At 27.8% G+C, this 19982-nt stretch overlaps 1 protein-coding gene across 1 annotated transcript in view; it reads left to right on the top strand.

Annotated features, from left to right (window-relative positions):
• HERC2 (E3 ubiquitin-protein ligase HERC2) overlaps positions 1-19982 on the top strand; it is a 191235-nt gene that overhangs the window by 32370 nt on the left and 138883 nt on the right. Inside the window, 10 exon segments of the mRNA XM_067278755.1 lie at positions 2159-2304; positions 4041-4154; positions 4374-4545; positions 5808-6072; positions 6307-6426; positions 6428-6508; positions 13657-13885; positions 14271-14416; positions 15815-15993; positions 17611-17813. Of these exon segments, the coding sequence (XP_067134856.1) occupies positions 2159-2304; positions 4041-4154; positions 4374-4545; positions 5808-6072; positions 6307-6426; positions 6428-6508; positions 13657-13885; positions 14271-14416; positions 15815-15993; positions 17611-17813 (1655 nt within the window).

Genomic DNA, 19982 nt, shown 5'->3' with positions numbered 1-19982 from the left:
GTGGACAGACATCTGTTTTTTACTGTACAACTGTTACTTTTCAGAGCGTACTCTTCTCTGTCTACTACACGCTCATTTGTACTGCTCGCACCACTCTTTATTTTCAGGATCCCATCCAATTGGTCCCTGTGTATCGCTCTACTGTTCTCTTCTTTCCCTCCCCTTTTTTCTCCCCTACCCCATTCCCTTTCCCCCATCCTTCTCTCACCCTCTCTATCACCCCCTTTCTTATTGGCTACACTCCTGGGTATGCCATTTTTTTCGCACACGATCACTATACATAAAAAATAGACACACATGAGAGAAAAGAATAGAAATTTATTTCATTATCTACAACTTTTATTAATAAAGATAGGAAAGCCATTGACCAAATCATGTAATCCACAAAACAAAATTAATGATGAAAAGGACTCTTTAAGCATAAATTTTGAACATATTCTGGAATAGTATTATCAAAATATTCCTCAGTGTATAGCTTGTTTAATGATCTAGCTATATGAAAGTTGAAGGTTTATCTAGAATCAAAAATAATTTCTATAATGTTAATAGAAACTGTATAGAATTTAGGATGCTGTTAATAATAGAGATGGTAAAAGAATGTTACAACATAAAATAAAAGCATAGCATTTATTTTTAAATCATACATTTTAAACAACAGTTAAAGTTTAAAAAAAAAACATGCACAGTATATAATTCACAACTTCTAATCATTTTTATAAAAATTGCTAATATATTTCATAGAGTAATCAAAAATTTAAGTCGTTTAAGAGCTAAATACATTCACATATCATAAAAACAAAGTATTTTCTTGGACTTGGTAATACTGTTATGAATAATTTATAAATTGTAAATATACAGTGATATGATGATATTATGTAACACATTATATCATCATATTGCATGATAAGAATATGTTGTTGGGCTGAAATTTGAAAAAATTGTAGACCTATAAATTTCCACTGTCATTTGTTTGTCTTTCCTTAATCTTGAGAACAGAGTTAGATAGAAAAAAGACGAGACAAGATATAGAAATCTTAGGGGCAGAAGGCCTTGCTTAACTATATACAAACTGGAAGTCATGTCATTTCAGTTCAAAAATTTTCCCTCAAAATCTATTGTTAAAGAAAAAGTATGATGTACAGGACAAGCCACTACTAATTTGAGATGGAGAGCATTTATATTTTAAATTAAATTAATTAAAAATATGATTAAAAATTGCAGCCCAGCATTGTGATGGTGTCACAATAAATAATTGCTTGTTGATGTTGTGAAATTTTTATTAAAATAAATATAAATAAATAACATGCAATTTTTTTAACTGTATAAAATGATTATATTGATTGAATATTTGAAATTCTTAGATTGTATTATTTATTAGCTGAAAGCAACAAATTGAACTTTTATGATTTTTTATTTTATCCTGTTATGGAATTAACACTTCGTGTTTTATCTATAACACATTAATTCTTTTGAATCCATCACTGAATTGTAAGTTTGAAAGGCTACACATATAATGTTAATAAATGAATAAAAAATTTTACATTTGATATATGTTAGGTGACTGTTTTTTAATTGATAATATTATTTAAATAATTTCTTTAATTTTCAGAATACATTTTAAAAAACAAATTTACAAGCTTTGATGAAATACTTTCACAAATAATAAAAAAACAAACTTACAGCAGATTTTTTTTATAGGCTATTGCTGGAGATCAAAGTTCTGTCTTTAGCTAAGTTTGTTACAATCACATTTCATTCATGTCATGCCAAGATAAATTCTTTTCTATATATCTAGATTTTTTTTACTTAATTAATATTTCATATCATTTCATTCTACATCATTTTGCATGTATTGGAATGATTACATTTCTTACTGAAAGAAAGTCATACATGTTTATTTTTTCTTACATTTTTTTCAAATTTTAGGAATATTTAATCGTCTTTTATTTCTCAATTTGTTACAGAAATCTTTTCACTCTTATTAAATTTTCATAATAGTTTTATAAATTATTAAATATTTTGTTTTTTTAATTTGATTAAAAGTAACTATAGGATTTGATCATTCAATATCTAAAGCAATAACGTAAATTATATTACTTTAACGAAATTTAACGTAAATTAACTTATCATATCGAAATGTGTTGTATATGATATGTAGTTCAAGAGAAGAACCAACTCTAATACAAGCATTATCTGGAAAATTTGTTACTCATATTGCTTGTGGAAGTGCATATAGTGCTGCTATTACTTCTACTGGTGAACTGTACACTTGGGGAAGAGGAAATTATGGAAGACTTGGTCATGGTAAGAATTTTATAATAACTAAACAATAGTATATTGATGATGATATGATCTTTCCTGTTGAATATAGATATCAATGCATAAAAATAATACAAAGAACAAAATATTAATACATATGTACTGATATTTATATATATTGTACGTAAGAGATTATGTACTGTATAATTTTAATTATTAAGGATGCTTTTTGGATTAAATGAAGTTAAAAAAGTGATCTGAAAGTTTTACATAGAAATGTATGATTTAAAAATCCATTGATTGAAGAATTTACAATTTAGAAATATTATAAATACACAACATACTGATTACTGATCTTTTTGAAACTATTATATAAAATTATAATCTAAGGTATTGAAGTTTTACTATATAATCAATTATAATTGCTTATATAGTATATTTATAATTTTAGTAAATATGTAATAGTTAATTTGTCATTTGATATGGTGAAATGATTTTGTGAGAATCTAGGAGCTGTTTTTCTATAATTTGTAACAAAAAGAAACTTTTCTTTATTCCCATCAATTTCCCATAAAGTTAAAAACAGGAGACGATCAAATGTTAATTTAACTGTCAACAATCGACTAGTCTTTGACACAACCAGTCCCTTCCCCCTCTCATTACCCTGAGAAAGTATCAAAAATATGTTATAATGATCAGTTGTTAAAGTATGTGAAAGTTGACATTTAACCAAGTTCAAGGGGAGAATCTAAGAACAATCGAAAGAAATAGTAAACCTGCTAGTCAGTTTTGTGTAATTCTCACCATTCGTCGATGACACATTCGGAAGTGTTGTCACTCCAAAACAGAAAGTCATGAGACCAAATTCCCACAACTGAGAGGGATATAACTGCCACACACCAGACCTTGGGCATGGATTTCACCAAGACTCCCTTCCTGTCATACTCAAGACAGATTTTCCTATAGACTGGATGACCACTTTAACATGATCAGTCCCTAAGGAATATCTTTAACTTTGTGAATTGTGCAAGTGATGTCTAGGCCTCCATGGATAATTTACCACCTAGACTATGGTCACTACAGAAATGAGGTATGATAATTACCCGATTTATGTAAGCTCTCTCTCTCTCTCTCTCTCTCTCGGTCTGTTAGGCCTATAAGTGGAAACGTGATATTTTAGAATCCTCTCACAAGTTTGTAATCCTGTAGATTTTATTCATTTAGTTTATATTAAATTTGTTGATTTTTATGATGGGAGCTCCTACTCATGTATCGCAGACCCCTGTCAGCATATCCACCCCCTCATCACTTGGATCCCAGCCATTCAGTGACAATTGTGCAAGGATTTACCATCCCTGATGTCAGAAAAAGGGTTTAGAGTATTACTCTAACTTCCGGCTTCTCACAGACTAATGCGAGAAGCATGTATCATGAACCTATATGAATATTGATTATTAGTGAGGATGACGACCAATGTGATGTGTTGTAATCACTTATATCATATATGATATAATTTATAACATTATGTGCAATGCAATCAAACAACACTCATAATGCTACTCATGATATGAACTGCCAAATTCTCCCATAGAACATGAATCCAAAATTATACATCAGTATGATTAACATAAACTACTAAATTATCAGTAAAACTTCAGTCACTTTCATTGAAAAAGGAATATATATATATAAGTAATGCTTTGAAACATTGATAATTAATTATACTTTTAAATGCTTTTTATTTTAGTTATTTATATTTGAATTATTTTAAAACTTTACAGGAAGTAGTGAAGATCAGTGTATACCTATGTTAGTAACAGCTCTTAAAGGTTATACTGTAGTAGATGTTGCATGTGGAAGTGGAGATGCGCAAACTCTAGCTGTTACAAATGATGGTATATATTCCCATTTTTCCTTATTATTTAGTATTATATGTTATGTATTTAAATTTACATAAAATATACTATGACAGAATTTTATTAGAGCATTGGTAACTAGATGTACTTGTAATAATTCATGTAAAATACTGTATTTTAAAAATGTTTAGATATTTTAATATCTTTGTTATGGAATTCATTTAATTTTTAATAACTATAAAATGTTTCTTTGTTTAGGGGTTGTTTATTCCTGGGGTGATGGAGACTATGGAAAACTTGGTAGAGGAGGAAGTGACGGCTGCAAAACACCTAAGGTTATTGATAAATTACATGGAATAGATATAGTTAGAGTGTATTGTGGTTCTCAATTCAGTCTGGCTTTATCAAAAAGTGGTGCTTTATATTCATGGTAAATATTTATTACTTTGCTTTTAAATGTAATTTCATCATTATGTAATTCATATTATTTTTCTATTAAATTTTTAACATGCTATTAGTCATATTGTTTAAGTAGGAAATTTAAATATTTTTGGATAAATAAACGGGAAAAATTACTCTGTTTTCTAGTTTTTTTGGCATAAAACAGTTATTCAATCTGACAGTATTAAGAATTGCTTGCTTGTCTGAATAATTTTTTAATTCTCAAATATGTCTAAAACAAAAATTTTTAATCAATCATTTTTCAAGGATTATTAAGGCTTTGGGTGACATCATGTCAGAGTTAATCAATAAAATGAATAGGAAATATCTATTTATAAATATAAAGTTTTTTAATTTCCAGAAAAAAAAATTAAGGGGTATCAAATCTAGGGAATGATGTGGTTATGGTATTAGCCCTGCTTGACCAGTACACTGATCAGGGAAATGTTTAGTGAGGAAACTTTGGACATTGTACAGTATAATATTGGGATGGCACTGTTTTTCTGAAAGTGCTGAAAGTGCAGACACAGATTAGTGAAACTGTAAAACATAACAGTTAAAACTTGATAAAAACTTTTTATTTGCCAATTTTTTACTAGTTTTGCTCCCCCTTTAGTTTTAAAAAAATTTGGTTACTCCAGCTGTCACTAATAAATATACACTTCAATTTCATAAGATATGTTAAATAAGGACTGAAAAGGGGTGAATAGCCTAAGATGCACTTTCTTTTTATGTAATAAAAGGTACACAACCGATCAGCTGTGTTCTTGTATGATAACTTCTCCATTCTGTGTTTATAAAGACTTAAATAGAGAGAACAAGAAGCAGTCGAGTACTAAATAATCTCTTTTGGTATTTTGAATCTTTACTTTGCCATCGGATGATTATAATACTTTAGTTTTTTTTATCTAAAACTATTGGAAATATAAATAGAAATGACACGTTATTATATTTGGAACTTTGAGCAGTTGATTAATTGCAAATTTTAATTTGTTAAAAAATTATAGAAAATTCAGATTAGTCAGAAAATTTTTTGAATAATCTTAAAATTCTGTGAGTTTAAAAAAATAGTGTTTATAAATTGAATTTTTTTTTATAAATCTTATAATAATGTATATTTTTGCTGTTCTGTTGACAGAAAAGTTTATTTAAAATTGAAATTTAAACAAATCTGTTAAAATACTTTATTTCAGTAAGAAGACAAATCTATCCATTTATTGAAACAAAAGAAAATTTATTTATTTTTTTTAGGGGAAAAGGTGACAATCATCGATTAGGTCATAGTAGTGAGGAACATGTGCGATTTCCAAAACTAATAGAAGCTTTATCCAATAAAAAAGTAGTAGACCTAGCAGTTGGATCGAGCCATTGTTGCGCGATAACTGAAAATGGTAAAGTTTATTGTTGGGGAAGAAATGATCAGGGCCAATTAGGTGCATATAATGGAGTGGAACCTGCCTTAATCACTTCTTTAGAAGGAAAAAAAATAATTGGTGCGACCTGTGGACTTGCTCAAGTAAATTTTATTCTTTGTATATTTAAAAGTTCTTTAATTAAATTTAAAAATATGGCTAATAAATATTATTTATTATGTAAGTTAAAATACTATAATAAAATAAAATTAATTTATTATAAGTAATTAAATAATTATTTTAAGCAGTCTTAATGAAATCATAAAATACAAAATATATTTTTTAAATAACAGCTATTTTAAAATCAATAATTTAATATCAAAATCTGTTTTATTTAGACATTTATATGGTCAACTAGTGAAGAAAATACTATTGGGCTTCAAATTCCATTTATTATTGATGTCTGTTTGACAACATTTGAACTTATAAATGAATTGATTAATAAAGTCTGTGATGGTTTTAGAAAATTCGTCTGATTGGCCTCCATCACAGGATAAAGAATGCATGGCAGTTTCAGCATTGAATTTGTTGCATCTACAAGTAAGTTATTGTTTTTAATTTGAAAATTTTAGTAAATTATAAAAATCAGAATATTAATTTTTTAAAGATACATTTGTGTATGTAACTGAGTATTAAACACATATACTTCTCTGATAATGAATATATTATTATAATTTATAGTTTATTTATTTATTTAGACATACTGGGAAGAACCCATGATGTGGGGAATACATACAACAAAATCTATACATTGCAAACTAATGTAATATTACAATTCATAAGTTATTACAAAGAAAAAAAATAAAATATACATAAATAAAACAAACAAATTATACAAAGTGATACTAAGAAATATTTAAACAAAATATCCATATATAAAAATAAAAAATTGTGGGGAGAACTATTCAAACAATAAAAAAACAACATTATATAAAGAAATTAATTACACCCACCTACCTATAAGACAAAAAAGGATTAAGTTATCACGTCAAACAATGGATAGTCTCCCGATGTACAGGTACTCCTCACTTTACGGACCTATCTGCTTAACGATCACTCGCACTTGTGACCAATTGAGTTTCGACCTGCAATTCGGGGAATCCCCTTTCTCAGCTTGAGTGTCAATCAGTGGCGAATGATGACATGCTCACTAAGCGTACTATAATAGGCTTGCATGTACTGTAATAGTCTTTTTATGAATAAATTTGAAGTTTGTTGCATAATTTGTATAATTTTACAATGATCCTATATTCCTGGCGCAAGCTCCTCACTTATCGACCAATTCGCTTAACGACGTAGTCGTCAGAATGGAACTCGGTCGTAAAGTGAGGAGTACCTGTATAATTTATAGTTTGAAATTTGAAATTTTATTTATTGATAATTATTTTATTAACTTTTTATATATAGTAATTATCAATAAAATAAATTTCAATTATGTTTTTATATTTTCTAACATTATTTTATTTGAGGAAAAGATTTGACTGAAATAAATAATCCTTTCAATGTTTGAATTTGATTGTTTAGTTTTATACTTTCTTTTCTAAAACAAGCAATAAACTATAAAAAAACTAACCAGTATTGATGAAGGTTCTTTAATGGAAAAGTAAAAGTAATGTGCAATAGTCCAGCATTTTATTCTTCTTATATTTTAACTTTTGCCATAACTGCCACAACAATTAATTTACATAATAGTAAAACTACAGGAAATGTGAAACTTTCAGTTTCAGCAGTAGCTTACAAGGCAATCTATATAAATAAAAATGTAATTTCGTTTGTTCCTAATAGCTAATCTCTGAAAATTCCTCACCGATTGCTTTGAAATTTTCACACAACATTCCATTCAAATACGAGTGTATTTTTATATAATTTAGATGTCAAAATTTCCCCGGGGAAGAGGGACAGGATTAAGGATTTTATGTCCAACAGATGGCGCTAACTCTGCAAGTACAATGATCTAAGTTTGCTTTTCTGTGAGGCATTATTTGGATGAACTAAAGCAGATCAACAACAGAATATACACTGAAAAGGGATTTTTTGATTTCCCCCGCGGGGGAGAGGGACAAGGTTAAAAGTTTACTGTGAAGAATTCGGCTTCTATTATACTATTTTAGATGCGTTTTTGGTTGCGTTTTAATAGGGTATGTCAACAGAATATACACTAAAAAGGGATTTTTCGATTTTCCCCCAGTGGGGGGAGAGGGACAGGATTAAGGCTTACCGTGAAGAACTCAGCTTCTGTTATACTATTTTAGATGTAGTTTTTTGCATTTTTGATTGTTTTAATAGGGTATGTCAAGAGAATGTGCACTAAGAAGGGATTTTTCGAAAGTGTTATACATTTATAATAGATACATTTTGAGCCACAGCAATGCATGGCTGGGTCTGCTAGTACAGTACATATATATACAGGGTGCATAGGAAATTCCCTTTAACTGGAAAATTTTTGCAAACGGAGAGAGCCACAGCTATGCAAGTGAGGTAATGGTATAGTAAAGCGACTATGCCCGACCTAATGCAAACGACAGCAGCGCCCCTAGAGGCAAAATTTGGAAGATAGGCAGTGCAAATCGAAAACGAAAACAGATAGAGCAAACTTCCCAATTAGAAAGTTTTAGAGCATCAATTAATTAGTACAAAACGACATGTGGTTCACACGGATAAGATAAATTGTTGCCTTTATACCCAAAAGTGTTCGAAAGCGATGCACGCCATTTTGTGTGACGTTTGAAAGGAATAGCCATAGGTATGAAGAAATACGCACAATTTATTGCATAAAATACATACTTATGTCAATACAGTTTGATAACATCACACAAAAAACAATGGAAAGGCAAACTGTCACACAGTGATAACAAGTTAATGTCGAGTATGTTCAAAAACTTGTTATCACTGTGTGACAATTTGCTTTTCCATTGTTTTTTGTGTGATGTTATCAAACTGTATTGACATAAGTACATATTTTATGCAATAAATTGTGCGTATTTCTTTATACCTATGGCTATTCCTTTCAAACGTTACACAAAATGGCATGCATTGCTTTCGAACACTTTTGGGTATAAAGGCGACAGTTTATTTTATCCGTGTGAACCACATGTCGTTTTGTAGTAATTAATTGATGCTCTAAAACTTTCAAATTGGGAAGTTTGCTCTATCTGTTTTCGTTTTCGATTTGCACTGCCTATCTTCCAAATTTTGCCTCTAGGGGCGCTGCTGTCGTTTGCATTAGGTCGGGCATAGTCGCTTTACTATACCATTACCTCACTTGCATAGCTGTAGCTCTCTCCGTTTGCAAAAATTTTCTGGTTAAAGGGACTTTCCTATGCACCCTGTATATATCTCATTAAGGAATTATTTTATCATGGATATGAACTTGTTTTTATTTATTGTTTGTTGATTTTTTTGAAAATGAAAAATACAAAGCCATTTGTACAAGGTTTTTTCTTACAATACAAGATCTTGATGGTGTTCTGTTCAGGGATTCTTGTCATAAACTGTACTGTTCATAAATTGAACATAACATAAAGGTAATAGTGAGGTATGATTTCCAAAGCCCCACATAATACCATACAAATGTATATCATAATTAATTACAATAGTCGATAGTGCAATACATTTAATGAGTATAGCAATACTCCTTAAATGTATTGCACTTCAAACCAACATTTAATAATTTAATAAATTAATTTTGGTCTTTTATTGACATGCAGAAACATGCAGATAGTCATTTTGCATTCAAAGGAATCAAAAATTTTGAAATCTTCCCATAAAATTGATTTTGTTTTTATTGTTAATATTTATTTGTTTAATTTATTATTAATTCAGTTCAATCTTATACAATTATGAAATTAGAATAATAAAAGTTAGTTAATAAAGAATAAAAATTATTTGTTTTTGCACATGACATGGACCAAAGTTATAATTAAAGATGAATAAATTTAAAAGTTATTTTTATGTAGAGTATGTGTGTATTGCCTATTACATTTAATGTTTAATTGTTACACTGTATCATTTGGACTTGAAAATAAATTTTCTAATGTTCTAGTTTTGACTAACAAAGGAACTGTCGGAGTGTCATCTAATAGATTTTAATAAAACTTAGTTAATAATTACGTTAAAAGTATACAAACTCTATGACAAATTTCTAGTATTCACTAAAAGTGTTAATCAGAGTTATTAGCAATCAAATGTCGTACTATTTTATAGTACTTAAACACAAATATGCAAATTTTTAGTAGTGAAGAGGTCGCGGAGGAAGACGGCGATATTACATTTAGAATAAATTCTGGAATTTTCGAAAATGGGAGAATTAAATGTAAATATTCAAAACATTATAGCAGAATTTAAACGTTTATGTGATAATGTTTGGCCTACAGAAATATTTGTAGGCCTAATATTTCAGACGTTGATAAACAGGTAGCCAAACTGCTTTTTAATGCATTTAGCGATATTTTAAGTAGTTATGTAAGTAGAGATGACGAAGAGTTTTGTCAGATGGAAAATAATAATTTGATTATAGATAGGCCTATTTCAGATAATAAAATAACACGTCTGCTTCTAGAGAAAGAAACTGATAACGCAGACACTGACTGTGAATCGGGATATTCAGATGATGAAAAATTCGATAAGAATATAATCTCAAGAAAACGAAAAGAAGAAATTCTTAACTTACATAAGAAACACCCAAAATGGAAATTACACGCATTACAGCGGAAAGGAGCTAAACAATTAAAACGTTTTAGTGATTTATATAAATAGGAAAAACAATTTAAATCTCGAAAGCATAGAATTGAAACGTTAAAAATCATTAAAGAACATACTAAACAAATGTTTGACGAAGCTCGAGGCAGCTATAAAATTGTTAAAGGAAATCAATTAAAAATATGGGCATTACAGAAATTTCTTCAACTGAATAGTTCAATTAAGTTTACCGCTAGTGATTCTTGGGTTGCAAAATTTAAAAAAGAATATAGATTAGTATCTCGAAAGATTACAAAACTTGTAAATAAAACAGAAATAGCGAACGAAAAGGATATTTTAGTAAAAGCTGCGCAATTTCAAACAACAGTAAAAAATTTATTGCCGTCTTATTCGCGTAACTTCATATTCAATACGGATCAGTGTGGTTTTTCATACGAAATGATTTCACCAAGAACACTTTCATATAAAGGAGAAAAAAACACTATTGGATTTGCACATTCTCCAAGTAATAAAGTAACGCATTCCTACACTGTTCAATATTTAATTAATGCTAACGGACAAGTTGTAGGTAATGTATTTATTTGCTTACAAGAGGCTCGTGGAACCTTTGGACGTAGAGTTCAAGCGTCGCTGTTCAATGCCCCAAACGTAACTGTTACAGCTAGCTCATCTGGCAAATTATCTACAGCAATTATTACAAACTATGTAAGAGACGTATTATCTCCAAATATAACAGAAAACTCTTTATTAATAATTGACTCGTGGAGTGGACAAACAAATATTAATATTTATAATACAGTATTTCAAACATCTACAAATCGAAATTCATGCGAAATATTAATTATTCCACCAAAGTGTACGTCTATATGCCAACCTTTAGATGTCGGATTTCATAGACAATTAAAACTTTTAGCTAAAGAAATTTTAAATGCTATACAATTATTCTGTAATGATTCTTCGACGAAATTGTTTTGGACAACTAGAAATGGCATTATAAAATTACATTCGATTCTTCATCATCAATTATCTGCGCCAATATTTAATAATTTGATTAAACATGCACGGTTCGCTTCTGGACTCGTAAATGAAAAGTGTCAATTCTTAAATGTAAAACAAGTTTGTTTTTCTTTTTTAAACACCGACAGTTTAAATTGTGTCGAGAGTAATTGCGAAAATCTTCGATTTGTTAAATGTGCACGATGCCAACAGATTCTTTGTTTATTTTGCTTTGTTGAAAAATATCATGTAAATAGTTGTCCATCTAATAATTTGTGAATATAATAACTTTTAAATATATCTATTAAAATGTATTTATTTATTACGTTTCGATTGTTTTCTTTATATTTATTCTATCAATACTTTTATATTAAATTTCATTGTTAAAGTAGTATATATATCTAATCTTTTATAATATTTATTTGAGTTATTTCTTCTTCTACTCTGTAAATGTAATACAGTGATACCTCTGTTTTCGTAGTGTTTAATACTAAAAAAATTAAGGAATTAATATAAAATGAGTATAAAAAACTAATACAATGGTCTCCGAAACAGAATCGCCATCTAACTGTTTTTGATTGATCGAAATTAATAACAACTGTTCGGCCTCTTCAATTGTTTGCGGTCTCTGTTTCATTAGCACATTTACGCCTTTCGCTACATTAGCCTCCTTTTTGCTTCCTTTTTCGCCACAACGAAACTTATCGTGGATGACGACTTCCCGAAAAGTAGTACAGTACATGCGACCGATTTCAGCAATTTTAATGCCAGTCACGTATTTTTTAATGATTTCCTTCAACTCGATCGTGTTCCTGGCCTTGTTCGAAGGGCTACTGGCTCTGGAAACTTTCTTTGGTCCCTCGATGGAACTAAAAAGAATGGAAGCAATGAAATTGTTTGGCTAGACGCGCGGAGTAATGCTCGTACAGCAAAAAACACCGCCACGAGGACTTGTGAGCAGAAAAATGCGTGGGTCGCTCTTTGTTTTCGCAAAATTAGCAACGAGATCATGTGGCACGCCGACGAAATCCGAGGCAAATTTTTTGCAAAAAATCGACGAAAACCAAAGTCAACGAAAATCGAGGTATTACTGTATCTTCCTCCGCGACCCTTTCACTACTAAAAATTTTCATATTTGTGTTAAACTACTATAAAATAGTACGACATTTGATTGCTATTAATCCTGATTAACACTTTTAGTAAACATTACAAATTTAATATAGAGTTTGTATACTTTTAACGTAATTAAACTAAATTTTATTAATTCTTCTCCCATTTTCGAAAATTCCAGAATTTATTCTAAATGTAATATCGCCGTCTTCCTCCGCGACCCTTTCACTTCTAAAAATTTGCATATTTGTGTTTAAGTACTATAAAATAGTACGACATTTGATTGCTAATAACTCTGATTAACACTTTTAGTGAATACTAGAAATTTGTCATAGAGTTTGTATACTTTTAACGTAATTATTAACTAAATTTTATTAAAATCTATTAGATGACACTCCGACAGTTTCCTTGTAAGTTACAGATGGTCATAAATTAGGAGGTCAGAAGTTGGTGACTGTATTTTTAAATTATTTCTACTTAGTTTTACTTTCTTATTTACTAAAAATGCATGAATTTGTTTAAAGAAAATTCTTTCAGTTGTTTTTCAAAATTGAAAAAGAAAAATTAACAATGAAACAGGAATATTGTCTTTATATGAAATTAAATTAAACTGATTGTTAGACAAAACATTAAATTTTTGTTATTTAAACAAAAAGAAATCAAAATATGGTGCATTACAATTTATTTTGATAAGATTCTTAATTTTTTTAAATTATATTACAGTATGTTACATTTAATTAAATTAAATTTAAAGTACTGTAAGATAATTTTTAAGGCAATTTTGAAATGTTTATATTTGAAAATTGTCTTAAAATATTTGCTAACATTAAAAATTAAATTCTTATTTATATCATGTAATATTAATTTTTAAAATTTTTTTACAGTTATATGCAGTAATCAACAATTGTGTTGATGTTGAATCTTTGGGAATTGGATCTGGAACTCATCTTTTGCTTAGTTTAAAACAGAGAATAGTGGAATTAGCAAGTAGTCCAGGAGTGCTTCCTTCTATACAACAGGCTGCACAAGCTGTTCTTCAGACTGGTTGGAGTATATTATTGCCAACTGCAGATGAAAGAGCACGAGCATTATCATCTCTATTACCTGGAACAGGTTAGGAATAATATGGACATAAGAAAATAATTAAATGTAATAAGCCTAGTATAATTATTTATGAAGCTGGGTTAAGAAAACATTAGACTTATTTATTCACAAAATGTCAATGATTTATATAAATCAAACTGAACTTCATAATAATGAAACCTCCAAACATTGGATTATTTCAGACTATATCTTGGCTAAATATTAATTATTGATATAAAGTAATTCAATCTAAAGTTAGATGATTAGGTTGCCATCTTGTACTAATATTAATTGTTACCTTAATTTTTGAATTTATTGTCAAATTTAAGATATCCAGATGAGATATAACAATACAGGCAAGTTAAACTTTAATATTTTTAATCTGTTATAAATAGTTTTTATTATTTATTAATAGGAACTCAAAATGAATTTGCATCAATTAACCCTGGTCGACAATTTATGACTGAGTTGTTAGTCGGTAGTCTTATGGCTGATGGTGGACTTGAAAGTTCATTGTTAGCTGCTATTAAGGTGGAAATCCAAGAAATGGAAGAAATAAGAGTAAGTTTATAAATAAATAAGTAACTACTTTTTAGTTTTTAGATAATTTTATTATTAATGAACATGTTATTTTAATCTTGGATTCAATAAAATCAGAATTTCTATTAACTATAGTCTTATTTATTTACCTCATATAATGTTATCAGTCAGTTATTTTTATCATGTAGGGCAGTCATAAATTGATTGCAATATTATTTAAAGACAGATAAACTAAGTTCTGTTTTTAATTACAATTACTTCAAAAGAGATATTTTTGGATTGTTATTTTTAAACATTAAAAAGTTGCTATTCAGACATTCTTAAAAAAATTCAAAATAGTTTAAAAATGTGTTTATCAAAGATTTGTTAATTTTAATTGTTATTATTTATTAATATGTAATTCATTTAGTATTGTTCGCTCACTACTGTTAGCAACAGCTAGCATATAAATGAAGTAAGAAATATCATCAATTTAACATACATTTCTTCAAACAAATAATAATTAAAATTATTAATATTTAATGTTTAAAATATGATGATGATCACTGATAATGATTGCCTGTTGAGACTGGATAGCACAAGATGACAGTTAAAAACTAGTTTTCCTTATGCTGCAGAAGAAGTGTTAAAACTAGGATAACTGCAGCAGAAAATCCATTTAGTGATTCCCATTTTTTTTCCAGAATTTTTCTTGAACATTATCATGATTTGAAAATGAATTCCAACATTCAGAAATGATTTGCTGTTTATCAGGTTATGTTAGCAGTTACATTAATATATGAAAATTATCAGTCCAAAGCAACGTGATTGGTAAATGCTCACTTGTAGATTTTTACTGCAAATGAGAAGTTTAGACGAAGTTGGCTTAGTGGCAGCATTCTTTGTACTCTGAGATGGTGTCAAAACCACTCTCTCAATATCATCAATGTATATTATGCCACAGTTCCACGCAAGTGGAAACCAGCCTTTACAAATGTCTATTTACCTGAAGATGATGATAATTGGTAATCTGATTACAGTAAATGAAGTTTTGTCAGTGTATTTTAACTTGTATATCTTTGGATATGCTAAATCTGGTAATATTAAATTATTTATAATATCTATGATTACAATAAGCAGAATCTACTGTCCTTAAAATAATGAGAAATAACCACAAGCTATTAGATTCATTAATGAACATTATTGTGAAATAAAATAGAAAATATGGTTAGCATTAGTTTTTTTATTGGATAATGCTTTTAATAGACAAATACCACATCTGCTATTTTAGATAATTAAATAAAAATCATTTATTTGTCATGAACTCTTATCACAGAAATGTATGTATTAAGAGTTAATATATTTTATGAATTTTATCAGAAAAATAAAAATTGTTGATATTTTTTCAGATTATTTTTAATTTCAATATATACTTTACAGGAAAAAGAAGTATATAGAGATAAAGATCAAGATAAGGAATTGCTGATGACCACTAGTGGAGAACAATTAATGACTGAGCAAGCCTTATTAGAATCTGAAACCAAACGTACACAACAGGTGTCTCATACAGATGATTCATCAGTAATTCCTCTCTTACATCTTGTTAAACAGTTATTAAAGTAAGTTGAAAGCTGATAATAACTAATAATGTAGCTAGTGATAAAATGGTAACTCTGTCAATTATTTTATTTCATTCAACATTGATTCAACTGATTTAGTACATATTTATTTTTTATTATCAAATAGGATTCTATCTTGTTATGTTTAGATAAATATATTTGTTTGAATCCTTTCTGTATAATTATTAATTAATACCTTAATAATTATTAAGGTATTAATTACTAATTATACAGAGATATTTAATATAACAGGATTTCTGTTGCATATTTGCCTAGTTGTTGACAAAGTTTGATACTGGATTACTGCTCTAACATATACAATTTTCCCATTGCTGTTACATGTCCTATTGAATCTCAAATCTCAAAACAACATGAAAATTATAGCCTGACAGTCACCATCAAAGATAGATCTGATTTTCTGTTAATTACAAACATGCACTGAAACCTGACACTCACAGCAGCAACACAAAGCAGTGTCAGATCTGATTAAATACTATATCAGATAATTGCTGGCAATTTTTGTTTTTTCTAAAGTATAGTACAAATATTATCTTGTTTTTACATGTGTTATAATCCTAATGGTTATCTAAAATAATCAAATACACATACGTTTAGATAATTTCACTGAATTTTGTATTTTACCTATAAAAATATATCCAGCATATAACATGCATAAATAACTTTAAACAACAATTCTATTAAAATCAGTGTTATATTAAATTAATGCTTTTCTTATTTTTTTAATGATTTGTCTAATATTACTTTTATTTACTTTGTAAAATCGAATTTGCATTTATTTTTTTTAATAAAATAGACATAATTAAACAGTAAATTGATTTAATATGATTTTTCTTATCAGTAATTAATATACGAGCTTTACTCAATTATTATTAAATTTATGATAAAATTGGACTATGTATTATAAACATAATTATAGTTTGAATGCAACTGATAACTGCACTTGTAAATATTATAAAACATTTTCAAATATATGTAGTAGGATCAAAAAGCTTAGGGACTTGGCATATAGTTTCTTACCTTGAATAATTTAAAACACTGATGCGCCATCAAAAGGATTCTTTTTTGACAATCATACACTTTTTTACCATTTGTAAAGCTTTTGGAAGCATTGATGTAAGCTATCTTTTGCAACCACCTGTAATGCCTCCTGCGATTCTGCTTTTATCTCATTTAATGACTCAAAACAATGTCAAAATGATCTCAGGCTGTTTATGACAAATAGACTCACCCAAATGCCACATTTTATGTTCAGATATGTGGTATTTTTATGACTCTATCATAAACAGCCTGAGATCATTTTGACATTGTTTTGAGTCAACAAATGAGGTAAAAACAGCATTACAGGTGGTTGCAAACATGGCTTATAGAAATGCTTTTGGAAGCTGTATGAGTGCTAGAAAAAGTGTATGATCACCCAAAGGGGATCCTTTCAGAGGTAGTTCTGCTTGGTTGTGCATTGGTATAATTCAAGATGCTATTAAAGACAAGAAACTATGTACCAAGTCCCCAAACTTTCAGATCCTACCACACACAATGTTGTGTGCAACCAGGTTAAGGAAATATTATAAATATTTTATAACTTTTTTGTTTTTCTAGGAACATAGCATCTCAAACATTATCAAAGTTACAAAGTTATTTCCCAGAAAATATGAATTCCCCAGAATCAAACAAAGGAGATTGTTTTGATAAAGGTTCAAGATCAGCATCTCTGGATCTATTACGAAGATTTCAAAGACTTCTATTATCTCAGCTTTATCCTGCTGAGAATGAAAAGGCTAGATCATCGTCATTATTATATGGTAATGTGTTTATTAGTTTTTAAAAATAACTTATAGTTATTTCTAAATAGTAACTCAAATTTACAATAGAAACAAATAGATAGATTAATTTAACATTAACTTACTGTGTTAAGGTCTTCTCTTTGATCTGTAATGATCAGTTCACTCTGTAACTTCTAAAACCAAGTAATTTTTAGTTAAATATTAACCCTTCACCTCCCAACTGGCTACAGGTTTTAGTGCTTCAATTTGAAAACACCCAAGGCAAATATCAGTCACTTAAGGTCACTAGACATATATTATTTTATAACTTTGTCAAATATTCAATTTTTATCATACAGTTATAGAAAAAATTCTGTATACACATTTCTTTGTGTAGTTTTTGATTATTTGGTTTTTATTTGTGGATGTCAAAAATTAGTTACAAAAAATATTATTTTATTATCACCTTCCGTTTGTTTGTAATATTTTACTACACTTTGACAATAGATAAAATAATTTGTTTTTATTCATTCAACTTTTTCAATGAGCTAGCTTGAAGTAGAAGTTTGTCCTTTACATTTTGGTATAAGATTTATACATATTGACATATTTATTGAGGAGTAATTCTTATTTATATCAAAAAGTTTATGTTTATGTTTTTCATATCTATTTTATGTAATTTTACTTGTCTAAAATTAACTGAAACTTCAATAGTTATCATAATCCTATTAAAGAGGATTGATTGTTTTGTATAAAAAGGTTTGATGTTTATTATGAAAAAAAGCATATGTTTAGAAAATTGAAATAATAAAAAATGATAATTTTTCAAAAAATTTGAGTTTTATACAAAAAATTTATAATTTTATTTATTTTATAATTTTTCCAAACAGAGGAAACTTGCAGTTTTTTGTTTTTGAGTTTTGTTATATTGTTTTATAATTCTTGTCTTTTTCTTTTGATAAATCCTATATATAATATATATATATATATATATATATATATATATTAACTGTATTATTAACTGTTATCATACAGATTATATTAATAATATTGTATGATAAATTATAGAAATAATATATATATATATATATATATATATATATATATATTTATTATCTCTATAATTTATAATTAATCTCTATAATTTATAATTATCATACAGTATTATTTATTTATAGACAATACAATAAATTCTATCAATAATAAATATATATGCAAGATTTACTGATAAAGCAGTAAATAAAAGCACAATGAAACAACAAAAAAAAAACAAAAGGAAATTATAAAAAAAGTAAAAAAAAAAACAAGATCCTACATGTTTCCTTTGTTTGAAAACAAATTATAACTAAATATAATTACACAAAAGATTATATGAATAATGAACTTATATACATAAAACTTATCAAAAGAGAAAAATAATAAGCATTGTAAAACAATAAAATGAAACTCAAAAAACAAAACAAATGCACATGTTTGGAAAAATTATAAATAAAAAAAATTATAAAATATATTATATAAATAATAAATATTTAGCAATTTAGGACTGAACAGTAGTATAAAGAAAAAATAAAAAATACTAAAAAATAACGAGAAAAATTGCATGTTTTCTTCGTTTTGAAAAAGTAGCAAATAAATAAAACTACAGAAATTATAATATATTTTCTATATATATCTTACAGACAGTGAGATTTTAAATAATTACAAAATAATGCAATAAGTATATTCAGTGAAACTCATGAAACACTCAACAGAAAAGCAAAGTGAAAAATGTTTTCCACACTTCAAAAAAAGTATATATATATAATAATTAACACTGCCATCTAATTAAAAGTATGTAAAACACAGTGTAACGATACACATACTATAAAGTGTAAGATAGGAATTTTTAATTGAAATTGAATGAATTTGATGATGATGATATATCATCATGTGGCAAGTTTTGCAAAACACTTTCATGATGAAATATCAACAAGTGGGAGAAAAAGGGTTAACTTATTTTCCTTAGTAGATGACTAAATCCAAATATTAGAGATGAAAAAATTGCACTAAATTGTTATATTTAATAAACTAAAATGCATGTCAAATATTTTCATATTATTATTATTATTAAATAAATATATTTCTACATGATGCAATTATGTAATCATGATTCTACTAGATAATATTTTAAAGTATTGATATTAAATTTATTAATAAAAAATATTCTTC

The sequence above is a fragment of the Centruroides vittatus genome, unplaced genomic scaffold (assembly GCF_030686945.1).
Source record: "Centruroides vittatus isolate TY-2023 unplaced genomic scaffold, ASM3068694v2 contig_817, whole genome shotgun sequence".
NCBI classification, from domain to species: domain Eukaryota; kingdom Metazoa; phylum Arthropoda; class Arachnida; order Scorpiones; family Buthidae; genus Centruroides; species Centruroides vittatus.
The sequence above is the reverse complement of the archived record's forward strand: the minus strand, read 5'-3'. Positions and strand labels throughout refer to the sequence as shown.